The 17,807-nt window shown below is 38.0% G+C and overlaps 1 protein-coding gene across 3 annotated transcripts in view; it reads left to right on the forward strand.

The window, feature by feature from the left end:
- Positions 1 to 17,716, forward strand: part of DEPDC4 (DEP domain containing 4) — a 29,785-nt gene extending 12,069 nt beyond the window's left edge. For 2 of the 3 annotated variants that reach the window (XM_087449058.1, XM_087449055.1), the window contains 5 exons: positions 551 to 777; positions 1,435 to 1,577; positions 1,669 to 1,794; positions 5,402 to 5,480; positions 11,531 to 17,716. In XM_087449058.1, coding sequence (XP_087305184.1) covers positions 551 to 777; positions 1,435 to 1,577; positions 1,669 to 1,794; positions 5,402 to 5,480; positions 11,531 to 11,706 — 751 coding nt within the window. In that variant the 3' untranslated portion in view covers positions 11,707 to 17,716. The remainder of the gene's footprint in view (positions 1 to 550; positions 778 to 1,434; positions 1,578 to 1,668; positions 1,795 to 5,401; positions 5,481 to 11,530) is intronic. The other variant, XM_087449056.1, reaches the window with a different exon arrangement.
- The last annotated feature ends 91 nt before the right edge of the window (positions 17,717 to 17,807 follow it).

Consider the following 17,807-nt stretch of genomic DNA (forward strand, 5'->3'; position numbering starts at 1 on the left):
ATTAAAGGCCTTCCAAAGGCATCACTGAAGGGAGGGAGGAGTGAAAGGGTCCTAAATTTCTTTTCTTACTGGGTTGGAGAGATAAGAAAGGGAAAACAGTGTGTGGTGGGATAAACAGTGCATGTTGATTGGGAAAATATTTGGTATCTTATTTTCAAATAATAATAGAACCATAGGTACCTAATTATTGGAGTGGGAAAAGGGAGGGGAACCACTAATGGAAGGGAATAGTACAGATGAACTGCTCTGAACAAAATCTAACAAAATTAGAAATAAATAATGAAAAGGTGGCCCAAAAATATTTTCATTTCTTGAAAATAAAAATACAGAAAGGTGTTGTGGTATTTGGTAAGGAAAAAGGCTATTCCCTCTCATTTACTCCCTCAGTCATCCAGCAAAAATTATTGAAATGATTCTCTCAAAAATAGTTTCTTCTTTAGATTTGATTAAATAAAACCTAGATTTTTATTACGTTTTGTCAAACAGTGCTTTAGGTAGTCAACTGGAAATGTTAACTATTGATTTATTTCGTTTTGTTTTTTACCTCCAGGATTGATAACTGGCTTAATGCAGCAATTGAATGCTTGGAATATTTCCCTGACCAGTTAATAGTTACAGTTAGTCAGCAGTTAGTGCAAAACACAAATGAAGAGACAAGATTGAATATACAGAAGAAGATACTCTTTGATGTCATAGTAAAATATTATAATCAAGAGAGAGATTGTCTATTAACTGATGAGTATTTTGATATTCATTCAGGAATTATTGAACTTTTAGGTAAGAAAAGATGCTTAAACTTTAGTTTTCTGTATAATAAAACACTTTGAAAGATACAAGTTGTAGAAAATCTTATGTATTATATGAGTATTAAATTTTAATATTTTTCTTCTATAGTGTCAAAGTACTTCAAGGAGTCTTTTTTCACTTCACTAATGTTGCCTGCCATGTACATTGTACTATCAAGTGTAACTAATGTAGTATAGGACATTAGATCTAAGGTAATTATATGACAGGGACATTCTAAGAAACATATTTTGGTATAGTACAGGAGTAGAGAATTGAGTTACCTGGAAATATTAATTTCTGATGTATTAATTTGGTGATCTTAAAAGATCATTTTATTTGCCAAAGCAAAATAAAAATTGAGTGACATAATATGTCACTTTTTTAGCTATGTAGGTGGCCATATAATTTAATGTTAAAAACAAAATACTGTTTGATAATGCTGGATGTAATTATGCAGGGTTTTGGCATATTATATAGAATTATACAGATAATGTCCTGTGTGTTTGAAATATTTCATAATGAAAACTTTTAAGTGTAAAAAAGAATCTGCAAACCAAATACAGCATCACAGTATTTTAATTGACTACTAAGTACTACAATCTCCATTTTTTGTCCCATGCTTTGTCTTCTTTGTAACCCGTGTAACAGAAAATGAGAAAAGAACAGAGGCACTTGAAGCAACACAACTATATCTAAGATTGCTGTTGCCCAACATTAGAGAAGAATTACGACGGCTTCTTACTTTTATGGCTATTGCATCGGAACCTAATGCCTACAAGTTACAAAAACAGGTGAAAAAAATTGCAATAACAGTTTCACAATTTTCTGCTGTTTTTTTCTTTTAAAAACCATTCAAGCTAATGTTAATCTTTCTGTTTACAGTATGATAACAAAACGGTAGTCCTGAAAACTCTTGCCAAAGCAGTTTTGCAAACCAAATCATTTTTAAAAGTACGGGCAGAACAACTAGTCTGGTTTCTACTGGAGAATCACTCTGAGCTCTTCAAGGTATCTCTGTCATTTTGCCTGGGCACATTATTACTAAGCTATTTGTGTCAAGCAAAAAGGTAAATCATTTACTTCATAATTAATTTCCTGAGTACCTATAATGTGCAAAGTTTGAAGGAATGCTGTCTCCCGTTACCCACTAAAGAGAAGGAAGCAGACTTAAAACAATGTCAATATTTTCAAGTATATTGATTAATTTCTTCAACCCATTTCTGATGCATTACTATGTGCCAGTCACTGTTCTAGGTGCCTGGAATACATCAGCAAACAAAACTACAAAAAACCCCCACGAAGATTCAGGCCCTTAAGGAGCTTACATCCAAGTGAGGGATGACAGACAAAAAAAAAAATTCACATTGGTCTGGCCCGGCAGTATAGTGGTTAAGTTTGCACATTCCGCTTTGGTGGTCCAGGGTTTGCTGGTTCAGTTCCTGGACGCAGACCTACTCACCACTCATCAAGCCATGATGCGGCAGCATCCCACATTGAAGAGGTACAACTCTACAACTATGATACACAACTATGTACTGGGGCTTTGAGGAGAAAAAAGAAAAAGAGGAAGACTGGCAACAGATGTTAGCACAAGGACAATCCTCCTCAAAACAAAAAATTCACACAATAAATCATCAAGACATATAGTTTGATATAAGGTAATAAATGCAATAAAAGAAGAAAGTAGGTTAATGGGATTTGTGGGTGCTAGGGTAGAGGTGAGCAGAAGCTTATAGTATTAAGCAGGGTAGCCAAAGTTGGGTTCACTGAGAAAATGAGATTTGAGCAAAGACTGGAAAGGGGAGAGAGTCAACAAAATGACTGTGAGGGTGAAGGTAGTCGTTTTGGGAAGAGAGAATGGTTTCTAGAGCAGACGTCTTAGGGATGATGCATGCCTGGGTGCTGAGGAATAGCAAGGAAGTGGTGGGCGGAGGCGTAGCGTGAGGTGGGGTCAGACAGGTCGTGGCCCTTATAAGCCACTGGAGAGACTCTGCTTCTTGGAATGAAATGGGGACTCACTGGAGAGTTTGAGCAGAACAGTGGCCTGATGTGACTGACATTTATAAAGATAACTCTGGCTGTTGTGTGGAGAATAGATTGTAGAGAGGCAAAGGTAGTAGCAGGAACACCTTTTAGGAGGCTGTTGTAATAATCTGGACAAGAGATATGGTGACTTGAAGCAGAGGGATAGCAATACGGTTAGTAAGACGTGGTCAGATTCTTGATATAGTTTGAAACATCTTAGAAAAAGATTGTTGGGGCCAGCCCGGTGGCGCAAGCGGTTAAGTGCGCACGCTCCGCTGCGGCGGCCCAGGGTTCGCTGGTTCGGATCCCGGGCGCGCACCGACGCACTGCTTGGCAAGCCATGCTGTGGCGGCGTCCCATATAAAGTGGAGGAAGATAGGCACAGATGTTAGCCCAGGGCCGTCTTCCTCAGCAAAAAAAGAGGAGGATTGGCGGATGTTAGCTCAGGGCTGATCTCCTCACAAAAAAAAAAAAAAAAAAAAAAAAAAAAAGAAAAAGATTGTTTTTTAGCCTTAACTACTATATTTTAGCACCAGTCATTGGTACTTTTGGTGATGTTCTCTCTCCAAAACCTCTATAAAGAATTGTTCCCTTCAATTTTTTTGCTTAAAAATTTTTCTCATAAGAAACATTGGTTCAAATTTTATAGCAGTTTTGTCAACCTTAACTGATATTTCTTTTCAATTATTTCAGGAAAAAAGGTGGTACTAAGTCTATACAATAGAGGCAGTCCCCTATTTATGAATTTTGAATGAAATATATTCTAAAAGCTCATTCATAAGTCAGTTGTTAGGTATTCTGCACCTAGTTTTCATCAAAAAATATGAAAAATGGAGTTTAGGGCCCAGGTTACATAAATGTTTAATTCTATAATCACTAAACCAAAATTCATGTGTATAGTTTACTTGCAAAATAGGTTCCATATTACAACTAGGAATTTAGAAAGAACATTTCCTCTCCCTGCTTCTTCCTTACCACAAAGCTTCTCCACTTTCTTCTTTCTCACCCTGCCTCCTCCTCTGGGTAAATGAATTCTCTTCTTTTCTACATATGGCTGAGAGGTTAGAAAGGACTTTTTCATATTGTACCTCCCCCTCATGTCAGAAGTAGCAGTGTCATAAGGAAACGTACTGGTTCAAATTTTGTAGCAGGCCACAGAGGGAGGAAAGGAACTTGACAAAGGCTGGAGGAAGTAGGGGTGTGGGATTCAGGAAGCAGGGGGAAGGGGCTCTGCTGACCAGTATGTGGAGATTAGGGCATGAGGTATTTCAGGGAGGCTGAGATAGGGGTATTCATGATAGGGGGTCTCAAACATGCCAAGCTTTTTCCTGTTACTTGGCTTTACCTAATGCTGTCTATTGTCTGTCTAGAACATTTTTCTCCCAAATCTTATGGCTCACTCCTTCACATCTGTTCAGGCCTCTGCTCAAAATGTTACCCTCTCAGAAAGTCAGAAGTCTTCCCTAACTAAGATAGCTACCTATCTTCTTCACTGTAGCCTCTTACCCTGCATTATGCTTTCTTAATGGCACTTATCACTACCTGAAATTATATTTTATATTTGCTGATTTTTTAAAATTGTCTCTCTCCTATGAGAATGTAAGTTCTGTGAGTTCAGAAACTTGATCTGTTTATTCATCACCTAGAACAGTACCTGAAACATAGCAATCACTCACCAAATTTTTACTGAATGACAGAATGAATTAATGCGAACAGCTTCATGGCTAGAAATTGGCAGGACAATCGATGCTAATAGAAAGGTAGCCTGGGGTCCAGGATGAAGGAGCTGTGTGGACATGAGGTACAGCATTGGTAGGTCTAGGGAGTGCCCTCTGTAACAATATTAGCTGAGGGATTATTTCCCCCAGATACATATTGTAATCTGGGATTACCTTTGTGTAACCAAAACTGGAAAAGGAGTATGTATCTATTTTAAGAGAATAATGTTTTGGGGCCGGCCTGGTGGCATAGCAGTTAAGTTCATGCGTTCTGCTTCAGCGGTCCGGGGTTCGCCAGTTCGGATCCTGGGCGCGGACCTACTCACTGCTTATCAAGCCATGCTGCGGTGGCGTCCCACATAGAAGAGCTACAACTCTACAACTATGATACACAACTATGAACTGGGGCTTTGGGGAGAAAAAAAAAGAAAAAGAGGAAGATAGGCAACAGATGGTAGCGCAGGGCCAATCTTCCTCAAAAAAAAAGAGAATAATGTTTTAATGTATTTTATAGCTACTATTTACATATGGACCATGTAATTACAATCTACAATTATTTAGACCAGTGCTATTACGGAAGTACAAATAATTTTTATTATTATACGAGAATATTATACTAATGATTCATTAACCTAGTTTCAGATATAGTACATACATGTAAGTAGAAAATAAAATTTTAAGAATTCTTAAAAAATTTCAAGTATTCATATCCTTTCTAATTCAGAGGCCTTCTGCTACCCACCCTCTCTCCCCATCTGCAATCCTCTTCCGCTACTCATTGGTCAAAAAGATTGAGATTTTTTTTTTCTATGTTGTATTTCTGGTTGGAAGAAATTCATATTAAATATTTGAAAATACCTGTTTTTATGTAGACACCAGTTACTTTATTGGATCTGGTTAATAAGAAACTTAAGAAGCTTCTACATGGAGAAGATCCAGATGCCATATCAGGTATTGATTCAGACTTGTTCTTTCTTTATCAAGTGACTGTTATAGCCAAGTAAGTTGGAAAGGAGCCAAGGGTGGGTATGTAATAAATATGTTATAAAAGGTGGTGACATTAAGGTTATTTTTTAACATCTCCAGAGCAAGTTCTTCTCATTCTTTTTGGAAGCCCTTTGATTACCTTTCTTCTAAAATAGTGAAAACATTCTCTCTCATTGCTGCTTACAAGTCTCACTTCTCTTTCTGCTTTTTACCCACCTGCTCCTGTGCAATCTGTTGTCTCTTTTCCTGACTCGGACAAATTCTCTCGTTTTTCCTTCTGTCCCCTTCCCTCTTCTTTTCTAAGAAATGACCAAGTTTTATAGAGGAGGAGCATGACCCTCTCAGTTGAATAGACTCCATGGTTCCTTTCACTCAGTGTCGTGTGGCAAGTGATCTGATTTCTTAATTTAGAATTTCTTTAAAGTAAAAAATATTTTCTAATACAAACTTCCTTTTTTTTTTTTTTTTGTGAGGAAGATCAGCCCTGAGCTAACATCTGATGCCAGTCCTCCTCTTTTTGCTGAGGAAGGTTGGCCCTGAGCTAACATATGTACCCATCTTCCTCTAATTTATATGGGACGCCGCCACAGCATGGCTGGACAAGCAGTATGTCGGTGCACACCCGGGATCCAAACCAGCGAACCCTGGGCCGCTGCGGCAGAGCGCATGCACCCAACCGCTTGCGCCACCGGGCCGGCCCCTCTAATACAAACTTCCTAAGATTGTCATGTGAGAGACAAAAGAGCATAATAGATATAACTGTGGTTGCTGGGGCCAGATTGCCCAGGCAAGTCATTTAACCTCTTTGTGCTTCCTCATCTACAAAATGGGAATAATAATAGCATCTACCTCACAGGATAGTTGTTAAATATTTAATATTTATATTAATAATATATTACTATAAATTTTAAATATTATAAATATTTAAACTGCATTATTATTTAAATTTTAAATACTATTAATGTTTAATATTAGTTGTTACTAATATTGACCCCTACTGTGTCAGACACTGTGCTGAGTACTTACATGGATTTATGAAATTATTTATTCTACACAATAATCTACTATGTAGGCATTATTATCCCATTTTATGGGTAAGATAACTGAAGCTTAGAAAGGTTAAGTAGTTGACCAACTAGAAAAGTAGGTAACATTTTTTTCCTTAAAAAAAAAGTTTCTAAGGCTTTACTAATTTTTAGAAAAACATTCTTAGAGTAGGGCATAAATTTATTTGCCTGAATTACTTAGACTTTCTCAGCTAATAGACGCCATTTTCTCTCACTCCCTTCTTTGAACATGTGGCATATGGCAAGAGGTATGTTGCCACATGCATCCTGTCTGTTTGATGCAATTAAACAGTGATACTAATGAAGTATTCTGAACCTAACATCTGGATTCTTTTTGGATTAATTTGGTATCATCTGACTAATTTCCAAACAAACTTCATTTGGCTGTCATAACTACGTTAGCTTTTCACATTCAATTTTTCATTACTTTTGGCTTTTGAGGAAAATGGAGGGATTGGAGGCATTTTAATATTTATTACCATTCAACATTCATTCCACAATATGCCTTAAAGGGAAATAATGACTATAAGTGCTTTGCACTATGCCATGTGCTACAAGACTTGGAAAGTGAAAAGTTATCTGATATTTTTCCCTAAATAGCTTAACTATTTTGTCTCTTTTTGAAGTTTATCTCTTATTCAGTAAAATTGTCAGATTTTATCCGTACACAACTTAATGGAATTTTTAAGTTATCTCTATGTTTTGTGTTATATGGTCTTTTCCCCATACTTGAACTGATTAGTTGAAATTCTTGAGTATTGATTTAAAATACTCATCATATCAAATATTTATCCATCCATCCAATTATTCACTAAACATTTTTGACTATCTCCTATGAGCCAGACTTTGTAGAAGCACCAAAAAATATAAAGATGTATAAGATAATGCCCCTGCTTACAATAAGCTCATATTCCAGTGTTCAAAGTGACTGGCACATAGTAGATGTTCAATAGATATTTGCTGAATAAATTAATTCAGTGAAAGAACTGATGTATGACAGAGACAACCATTATAAATCATTATAAAATATAATAGGGGGGCCAGCCTGGTGGCATAGTGGTTAAGTTCATGCACTCTGTGTCGGCACCCCGGGGTTCACAGGTTCAGATCCCGGGCACGGACTGACACACTGCTTGTCAAGCCACGCTGTGGTGGCGTCCCATATAAAGTGGAGGAAGATGGGCACAAGTGTTAGCTCAGGGCCGATCTTCCTCAGCAAAAAGAGGAGGATTGGCAATGGATGTTAGCTCAGAGCTAATCTTCCTCACACAAAAAATAAATAAATGAATGAATGAGTTAGTAAATAAATAAATAAAAATAAAACAAAATAAGGATATGTTCAAACCAGAGGAGGTCAGAGAAGAAGAGGAGGAGGAGGATTACCTGACCTATTTTCCCTAAGGGTCATTAGGCTAGGCTTGCGGAAGAGATAATGCCTGGTAGGAGTCTTAAAGAATTAGTAGATGTTAGCTAACCCAAAAGAGTGGAGAAGGGAAGGATATTTTGGACAGAAGAAACATTGTGATTGAAATAGGTAAGTGCTAGAAACTGCAGTCAAGGGGTGGCAGGAATTAAAACTAGAGAAATAGACAGATGTTAGGGCATGAAGGGCCTCATTTAGTAATCAAGGAATTCACTAGGCAGTTGGGGAGGCATTGAAAATTATTTTTAAGAAAGTGATATGCAGGGCCAGCCCCGTGGCTTAGCAGTTAAGCCCGCGCTCCGCTGCTGGTGGCCCGGGTTCGGATCCTGGGCGCGCACCGACGCACCGCTTCTCCGGCCATGCTGAGGCGGCGTCCCACATACAGCAACTAGAAGGATGTGGAACTATGACATACAACTATCTACTGGGGCTGTGGGGGAAAAAAGGAGGAGGATTGGCAATAGATGTTAGCTCAGAGCCGTTCTTCCTCAGCAAAAAGAGGAGGATTAGCACAGATGTTAGCTCAGGGCTGATCATCCTCACAAAAAAAAAAAAAAGAAAGAAAGAAAGTGATATGGCTAGATTTATATTTTAAATAGAGCATGCTTAGCAGTGGTATGGAGAATGGGTTGGCCAGGGGGACTGGAGGCAGCATTCTTAAGTAGGAGACTACTGATGTAAGCCTGTACTATGGCAGAGGCATGAAGGATGGAGAGGAGGGCACAGGTTTGAGAAATATTTAGGAGGTAAAATTGGCAACACTTGATTGCATCTGGGAGTCAGGGAGAAAGGAGACTCAAAGATGACTCGCAAGTTTCCAGGTGGGGAACCTGATGTTCAATTCAGATAGAAAAAAAGAGGAAGAGGAACATGTTTAGGGAGATGACTGAATCTGTTTTGGCCTTTTGATTTAAGATACGTGTCAGACATCCTGGTCGAGGTTTTCAGCAGGGCAGCTGGATGTGCAATTTTGAAGCTCAGGGGAGAGATCTGAGCTAAAACTAAATATCTGGGAGCATTTGGAAATTGAGGTCATTTAGAGTTTGTTGAGTAAAATAAGAGGTCCAAGGATAGTGTCCCTTAATAGGGACACTAATAGTCAAGGGGTGAGAAGAGGAACCTATAAATGAGACAGAAAGAAATGTTGGGAGGGGAATGAAATGAAATCATGATCATAAAGCCAAGGAAATGTAACATTTTAAGAAGGAAGATTCCATGTGGCCCATGAGGACTGCCACTATCTGGAGCCAGTTAGTGAGAGCTGATTTAGTAGCTTGAGAGGCAAAAGCCAGGTTGCAGTGGGATGAAACGGAGTGAATAGGTAAAGAAATTAAGAGTGGATATATGATAAGCAGGGGAAGAGAGAAACTGGGCAATAACTGGGGCAGTGCTAAGTCAAGCCAGAGATTTGCCTACAGAGCTGCTGAGAGAAAGGCAACAGAAGAAAGGGGATATTGAAAAAAAGAGATGACTGATGGAGCCAGGCCCTGGAGGAGGCAGGAGGAAATGCATTCTAGGGCACAGGACCAAGGGTTTGCCTGGAACAGGAGGAGGGATACTGGAGTAAAGGTGACAGTGTGTGTGGATGTAAATAAAAGTTTAGGTCCAAGGTAGAAAGCTGAGGGAGATCATTAAGTGATGAATCCATTTTCCTTGACAAAGTAGGAGGAGGAGACCATATTGTCTGAGGAGTTGGAGGAGGACTATTGAATGGATGACATGACAAGGGAATAGTTTGAAATAGGTTAGGAGAATGGGAAGAGCAGTTGAGAAAAGACAAGTAAATGGATTGATGAGTAATTCTGAGCACCCATATGAAGTCGATTATAAATTTTAGTGGTGCCACTTTGGATAGTATGATTTTTCCCAGCAGCACTTATGTACTTAAATGTTGGAGTGAAAAAGGTGGATTCAAGCATTGATTAAGAGCTGGGATTTTACTTTGTCAGGTGTTGCAGAAAATAGGAGTGCAAGAGAATTGAGGACACATATTAGAGAGAGAGTGGTTCAAATGTTCAGATATGTGTCTGACTCAGGATGGGAAAGAAGAGATGGTGAACAAAGAAAAGTGGCACATCAGGGTTTGATGTTGTGAGATTGATGAGAGTTGTGACAGAGCTGAAGGCAGTATATCATACATGGTGGTCAAGACCCCAAGCCCCAGAGTGGACAATCCTAGGTTCAGAACCTAGCCTAGCTACTTGCTAGCCATGTGGTCCAAGCTTTTGTTTATCAATAAGGTAGGGCTGATAATAATGCCTATACATCTATACCTTAGGATAATGAAGATTTAATGAAAAAAAGTACAAAAAGTTTGGCACATGGTAAGCACTCATTGTAAGCTACTATTATATTATTTGAGGGATAGTAGATCCTAAAGAGAGTTGGGTGCAGGAGTTTAAGTTTTCAGAGGCAGTGTAATTCCAGGGTATCACCATAGATGTGTTTAAGTGAAGGCCATTATAGTGAAGATAAGCAAAAATGCTGCTATTAATGGGATTTCGGCTTTCAACGGTTACTCTGATTGAGAATTGCTTTGGTGTGTGTGGAGGCTAAGGTGTCTTCATCTGTAGATCAGCAAAGGGAGAGGCTTGGTTGACTGTGCATGACTGTACAAGCAGTGAAAAAACTCTGCTCATGTTCATGACATTCTTTGTTCATGTTTTGAACATGCCTCTGATGGGGTTCAGGATACACCACTCCAAAATATGGCACTTAGCATACTGACTATTTTAAGCTGAAGGAGTTTGGGAAAATGACAGAAGCAGGAAGGTCACTCTGACCTCCTCCCCCCTCCCCTCACCCTTCTCCCCTGAAACAGGCCATAAAAGACTCATGTGAGAGGTGCCCTCCCTGTACCTGGAGGAAAGGAACATCTTTATCTCCGAAAACAAAGGGATGCCAAGAAGAATCCAAACAAACAGGCCTTGCTAAGTCTCCCCAGTTTATTACAATCATCTCATACTCCTTAACCTATCATATTCCTCATTCCATGACTCCACTCTTTATCAAACCTGGCATAAAAGTACATAGGTCTGTTTCTTTGAGTCTTCATTTCCTTATGAAGGCTCCCATGTCACATAAAACTTATATTAAATAAATTTGTATGCTTTTCTATTAATCTGTCTTAATCTTAGTTTATTTTTCAGACACAGCCAGGGACTCTAAAAGGGTCAAGAAAAACTTTTTCCTCCTCTATCTCTCCAATTTATTAGCCATGTCACTTCAATTCCTTGTGTATTCCTCTTGAAACTGGGATAGTATTTCCTTCTCCTACTTCATAGAATTATTTTGGAGATCAAATAAAAATAATGTATGTAAAATAAGATAGTGTATGTTTTGCTAAAGCATAGAGCACTTGTAAAAAACAGTATTATTACTCTGAAGCAAAAAAATGTGAGCATAAGTAATGTTATCTACCATATTTTGGAAAAAAATAAGTCTAGCATAAGGCCAGTTCAGATAAGTACATTCTAGTTTTTTTTTTTAATTTGCTTTTCCAATTGTACTTTTTTTTTTTTAAGGCTTCATATTTTGCCAACGCTTGACATACAAGGAGTTTGAAAAACGAAAGGAAAGGACAATTCAAAATCTTCACCAGTTGGCTCTTGAGATTTATACTAACTCCAGCATCTCTTTGAAACAAAAAAAGAAGTTAATCAAAGAATTTCAAAAACACCATCCAGAAGCTTTGCATTAACATTTCTGAGGCAAGAAACTATAATCTGTAAATATAAACAACTCTCTAGTGATTTTCTCAAACTGCTACTTACACTTCAGAGACAGGATAGCCTCCAAGCATTTTAAGTGTGATCATGTTTAAAAAGATATTAAGGAAGGAGGTCAAAAGGTACAAACTTCCAGTTATAAAATAAATAAGTCCTGGGGATATAATGTACAGCATAGCGACTATAGTTAATAATACTATATTGTATATTTAAAAGTTGCTTAGCGAGTTGATCTTAAAAAAATGTTAAGGGATTTTTTAACTTTAAAAGGGAATACAAGTTAAGTTCATGTATGCTGATTCACTTAATCATTATGCTGCTAAAATCACTTATTAAATGTGCTGCTATTATTAGGGATCTGGTACAGTTAATTTCCTTAGAATTTCTTTTCCTACAGTAAAGGAACATTCATACAGAAGTTCTATGAAGAAAGCATATACTTTCCTTAATATATATTATTTTTAAGCTACCCCCTTAGGCTACTGTAACTTAAATAGTGTGAATCATCTAAACAGGGTAAGACTTATAAAGTAGATTTTAAAAGCCACAAATTTAAAATTCATAACTATCTAAAACCAGGATTTTGCCTTCTCTAATTCTTCTTTAGTCTATATAGTATTTTATGATTTTCTTCTTTTGTCGGTCTCTTCCTCTCTTTCTAAGTTGGTTAGTTCACTTTATAGCATCACTCTCTCAATGTGACGTAAGTTGAAGATTCAATCCCTGTTGAAAGTTACAGAGATACATTCTTTTATACTCTTAATTTATGCCTCAATCGCAGGGAAAGAGAAGCATCTGTCATAAGTACTTGAAAAAATATACATTGAACTAATGTCATCAGTTTTATCTTTTCGTACAAAAACTGTATCATTTGTCGAATGAATGCTTAGAGTCAAAGTTTTCAACTGAGTCTGTGAAAAGGTTTCAGAGGGCCAAAGTACAGTGTACTTTTTGAAACTGTGTGCAACTTTTTGTTTACACCTAAGTTCCTGCCCACTTAAAACAAAAAACAAAGTAAAACAATTCTATGACACCAGAAGATGTAGCTGCCCTAATCTGTGTATGGTTATTTTGAATCGGGGAGGAAATTAATATACCTCCAGTAGAAGACCTGAGAGGGTGGTTCTAGAGAGACCGGGAAAATACTGGTAACGTGCAGCCAAACCCTTTTTATTTAAGGGGGTGTGGGAGAGAGTCTCCTTATTTGGAAAGCCTTCATTGTAACATTATGTGTTAATCAGGTGGGGAATTGTTTGTTATCACTATGAATGGCTGGCACTTTGAGAAATGAGTTAAGGATATTACCATATCCTTGGATCTGCTGCTCAGAAGATTATATATAACCTTAAGTGAGTCTCTTCCCTCTGAGCCTCAGTTTTGGTTTGTTTTTAATCTCTCGAATAAAAACATACATGCATAGGTTTGTATTTATAAGATGGACCAGAAATATCAAAGGTATGAGGAAGAGTGTGTTACCTACCAAGTAGGTAAGTAGGTAGGTAACAACAGTAGGGCCCTGGAGTCGGAGCCCTGGATTTACTACTTGACCTATTTGGGTTCAGAAGGGAAAATGTTAGCAAGTGAACGCCCTAGATTAGGGTAAAACCCAATTTAGAAATAGTGGAATTACTAGAAGTTAGAGTTGTTCAGCAATGCCTGAAATGTTTTACCATCATTTAAATTGAATGACATTTCCTATAACATTCCCTAATGGAGCTTATTTTGATCAACGTATACACTACTATTCAATTAAACTTGTTTACAAAGAAAAATTGAGTTCTGAATGGTTTTTGAAGGTTCTGAGGCATTAATTTCTAAAGAGAAATGCCAAACCCAGCAGTGCCACTCCACCTAGTGACAGCTCCATACATTACAGTCATTAGGCTTAAAAGGAATTCCCAAGGGTATTGTCATTCAATTTTAGGCTAACCCTTTTTTGAGGAACTTTATTATGTGCAAAATATTTTTCTGTCTGTATAACTAAAATCCAGCTGCAGTCACTGAAAAGCTTACCTCCTGTTAGAATATTCAGTAAATTTCCACGAGAATTGAACAGCCTGATTCATAGTGCTTAAAATTGCTTAAACTTGGATTATTCACATTCTCAAGTACTATCCAGGTAAATAAAAGATTTTCTAACTCAAGGAAATAAATGTTGAAACAAAGCTTTTCTCTCATGTAATCTATATACATAAAGAATGTTCAAGGCTGGAAGCCATTCTTGAGACTTTTTTTCTGGCAACTTTCCTCCCTGTACTCTCTACAAGTGGATTTAGAAGTGCTTTTATTATGCAAATTGCTTGTGTGCTAGAAAGACTGTTGAACATAAAAACCAAAAAGCTGTTGCAGCTCCAGATTTGTCACTTAACCACTTTGTGACCAGTGACACTACAGGCAACTCTTTGTAGCCTAAGTGATTCATTCACAGGTGTAATAATTCAACATTTGATCTGTGCCAACACTCCACTTCTGGCTGCTGCCTGCTATATCATGCAGAACCACCTATAAACCAGGTTTGAATTTTCTTCTCTTTGCTATTAGAGAACCTCCATGAAGTCTCAGATGTGGGTTGAGGAAAAGGTAAACAGTGCAGTAAGAGGAAATGCACTGAGTGTGAGCTCATGCAATTAACTTGTCCAACCTGAGTTCAGTCTTGTATTTCCACTTCCACTTGATGATGGCATGCTGCTGTGCATGCCTAACCTGCAGTGGGGAAGAGAAATGATCCCAGGGAGCAGAACTGAGAGCATTTCTGGTTGTTCAATTTGTATGAAGATATGGCTAGTAATTTGACTAGAGGATCAGAGACTTGAAAACTACAAGATAAGAAACCTGGCTTTAGGAAGGATGCTTTAGGAAGCTTTAGGAAGGATGTGGATGGACATCTCAGAATAGGCCCCAAGTGCAAGGATATCTGTCCTGTGTGAAAGCTCATCAAAAGGCCTCTTCTATAGGGAAGGCTCTTCTTACTAGGCAGACAACATAGCCTATACTGTGGATATTGGCTAGCCTTCTTCCCCAGCCACCCCACTGCTTGCTCAGTTGTGCTATATTCTGGGAAAATTCTCTCAGCTTCTTTCTGTGTTTCAGTCTTTAGTAGTGTCCATTCTGCTATTCAACCCATCAATTAAGCATAAGTAATCCTATTTTTAATTTCTAAGATCTTTGTTATAGCAACTTGTTCTTGTTGCAATAGATGCAATTGCCTCATCAGTCTCTTAGAGAATATTACTTATAAAGTTTCTTTTAATTTATTCCCTTAGGGGTTCATTCTTGTTTGTTGGGTTTGGTGCCTCTTTGATGGTATTAAGTATCCCTCAAAATTTTAATGCTTGGTTGTTCATTTTTTTCATTTATGAATTCCTGTTTACTTGTCAGTGAATGTAAGTTCTAGTTTTGGTGCCTTTCCTCTGCAGGAGGAAGGTATACTAAGTTCCCCAGGGCCCTACCCTGTCAAAAGTCTTTCTAATGAGATCTGAGCTCTTTTCTTTAGCCAGAGATCAGTGCCACAATCAGCTGTTCCCTTAAATTTTTTTTTTTACTCTGATATTCTTAGTGGATATGACATTATTTCAGGATCTATTCTTTTTTTTTTTTTTTTGTGAGGAAGATCAGCCCTGAGCTAACATCCATGCTAATCCTCCTCTTTTTACTGAGGAAGACCGGCTCTGAACTAACATCTGTTGCCAATCCTCCTCCTGCTTTTTTTTCCCCAAAGCCCCAGTAGATAGTTGTATGTCATAGTTCCACATCCTTCTAGTTGCTGTATGTGGGACACGGCCTCAGCATGGCCGGAGAAGCGGTGCGTCGGTGCGCGCCCAGGATCCAAACCCTGGCCACCAGTAGCGGAGCACACACACTTAACCACTAAGCCATGGGGCCGGCCCTCAGGATGTATTCTGTTTCTCTTTCCAACCCTTATACTTCAATTCTTACCACTGAGCCTCAATTCCAAGAAAGGAATTGAGGCTCAGCTGTTTCCAATTCATTTGTTTAATGATCTTGTACTCTCTGTATTTGTCCTGAATTAAAATATCTCTGGAATTGTTCTTACGTCTTTAGTAGTTTTTTCCTGCCCTAATCTGGGACATGGGTTTTCTTGTTCTTGTTTCTCTAACAATCTAATCCCATTTGATTTCCATCTTTTAGAAATTCTTCCATATTTTTTCATCAATGCTACCCTTTTTGTTTCCTGGAGTCACTTAAGGATTTACTCTTCTATCAAAATACATGCATTTTTCTTGCATACATAATTCACGTATTGTGAATATCAAAATACATGAACTATTTCATGTATACAATAAAGTATAGATTCTAATATAATGAATACCCATATGCCCACCACCCAGCTTGAGAAATAATATGTCACAAATCACTGAAGTGTTCCCTGGGCATTCCTCCCTGGTCTCATTTACCTCCCACCCTTCTCCACTGGGAATATTTTAAAGGGATTTGGGACAGGTTGAAAAGCAGGTGAGCATGATCAGTTTGCTATGTCAAGCCAATCAACACTGAATTAAAAAATTCAAAACCAACAGAGAGAAGTGCTTGAGAGGACTGGTGTATCTTGAATACTCATTGCTGTAACTCCTAATCCTCTATTGTCTTAAGGTGTATATTATGCATGGCCAACAGTGGAACACAGTACTTCCGTGTGTGCAATCTGCAATAAAAAACTATAAATTCTAACCTGGCCAAATTCTCTATTTCTAGTGAATCTCAAATTAGGATCATCAATATTTTTCCAAAATAATAGATATCTTTAATGCATCAACTCAGACAACGTTATTATTTAGAAGTAATGTTAAATCTTCTCTTTTAAGTCAACTTATTGTATAACATTAAAACATTATCGCTAGCAATGAAGTTTCAAAATTAGGTAGGTGTTGGATGGGAGCTTTGATGATAAGGATTAGGGTCTATGTTCATTAATTTCAGAAATGAATTTTTAGTTTCCCAAAAATGAGCACTATGAGGCCTATACTCTATACAGAAATTACAGTTTACTATAAGCATGTGAAAACACACATCGTTCTCAGCAGAACATACCAGGAGACTTCAGGCTAGGGCATGTTTTGGGGATGCAGCTTTGAGGAATGTCCCAGTTCCTCACAGGAAAAACACCCTGGTTGGTAATGATAATATTCTGCCTGCGCAAGATGAATTCCTGACAAGTCACGGAAAGCCCTTTAAATGGGGACTTAGCTTTTTAGCTCCAACCACATCACCTTGAAATTCTAGCACTGTTACACTCTATGGATCCAAAACCTTCCTTTATACCACCAGCATCTTTTTGCTACACTGCCCACAGATTATTTGCTAGTAACTGGGTATCACACAAACAATCACAATTTGCAACTCTGGAATGATAACCAGCCTAGGTCTAGGAAGGAGTGACCAGGCCCTAATCCAGTACAATCCAGATGTAACTGTAGTGGACAGCTCTTTCACCCTGCTCAACAACTGTCTCTTCACCCTAATTTTCCTTTGCAAAACTACCTTCTTTCACTCTAGGCTATCGTAGTAGGACAGTCCAAGTCCCTGAAGCCACGGGGTAGGTGCATGATCCTCACCAGGGTAAAGAGACTGGTAGGAATTTGATTCATGAACACAATGACATGAGATAGAAAATACAGAAGCTGAGATATTTTGATGGCAGGGCTCTATAAGGATTGTCCCTTGGTATCTGTAACCTAGATTCCTAAGGATATCCTGGTTTTTATTCTTCCTAAGGCTACTAGTCCAGCCTTTTCTTAGATTTTATGAGCTGTCCTCTGTCCTGATAACTTTTGGTTTGCTTAGCATTGCCAAATGAGTTTCTACTGTTTGCAATCAAAGAAACCTACCTGATCCATTTATTAATGTCTCTGTCAGCTGTTTCCTTAAACTGGAAAGCTGTAGCCTTTAACTTTAAAATGCTTACCGTGGATAATAAAAGAGTTTTTAAAACTAAACACTAACATTTGTATTGAGAGTTTTTGAACAACCCCAACTTCAAATTTCTTTTCATCCTAAAAAAATGGTACAGTATTTTTATGAGTGAAATAATACATTTATGCCAACACAATAGTAA

Source organism: Ceratotherium simum, chromosome 25 (assembly GCF_057802395.1).
Source record: "Ceratotherium simum simum isolate JZ-2026a chromosome 25, ASM5780239v1, whole genome shotgun sequence".
In the NCBI taxonomy this organism is placed as follows: Eukaryota; Metazoa; Chordata; class Mammalia; order Perissodactyla; family Rhinocerotidae; genus Ceratotherium; species Ceratotherium simum.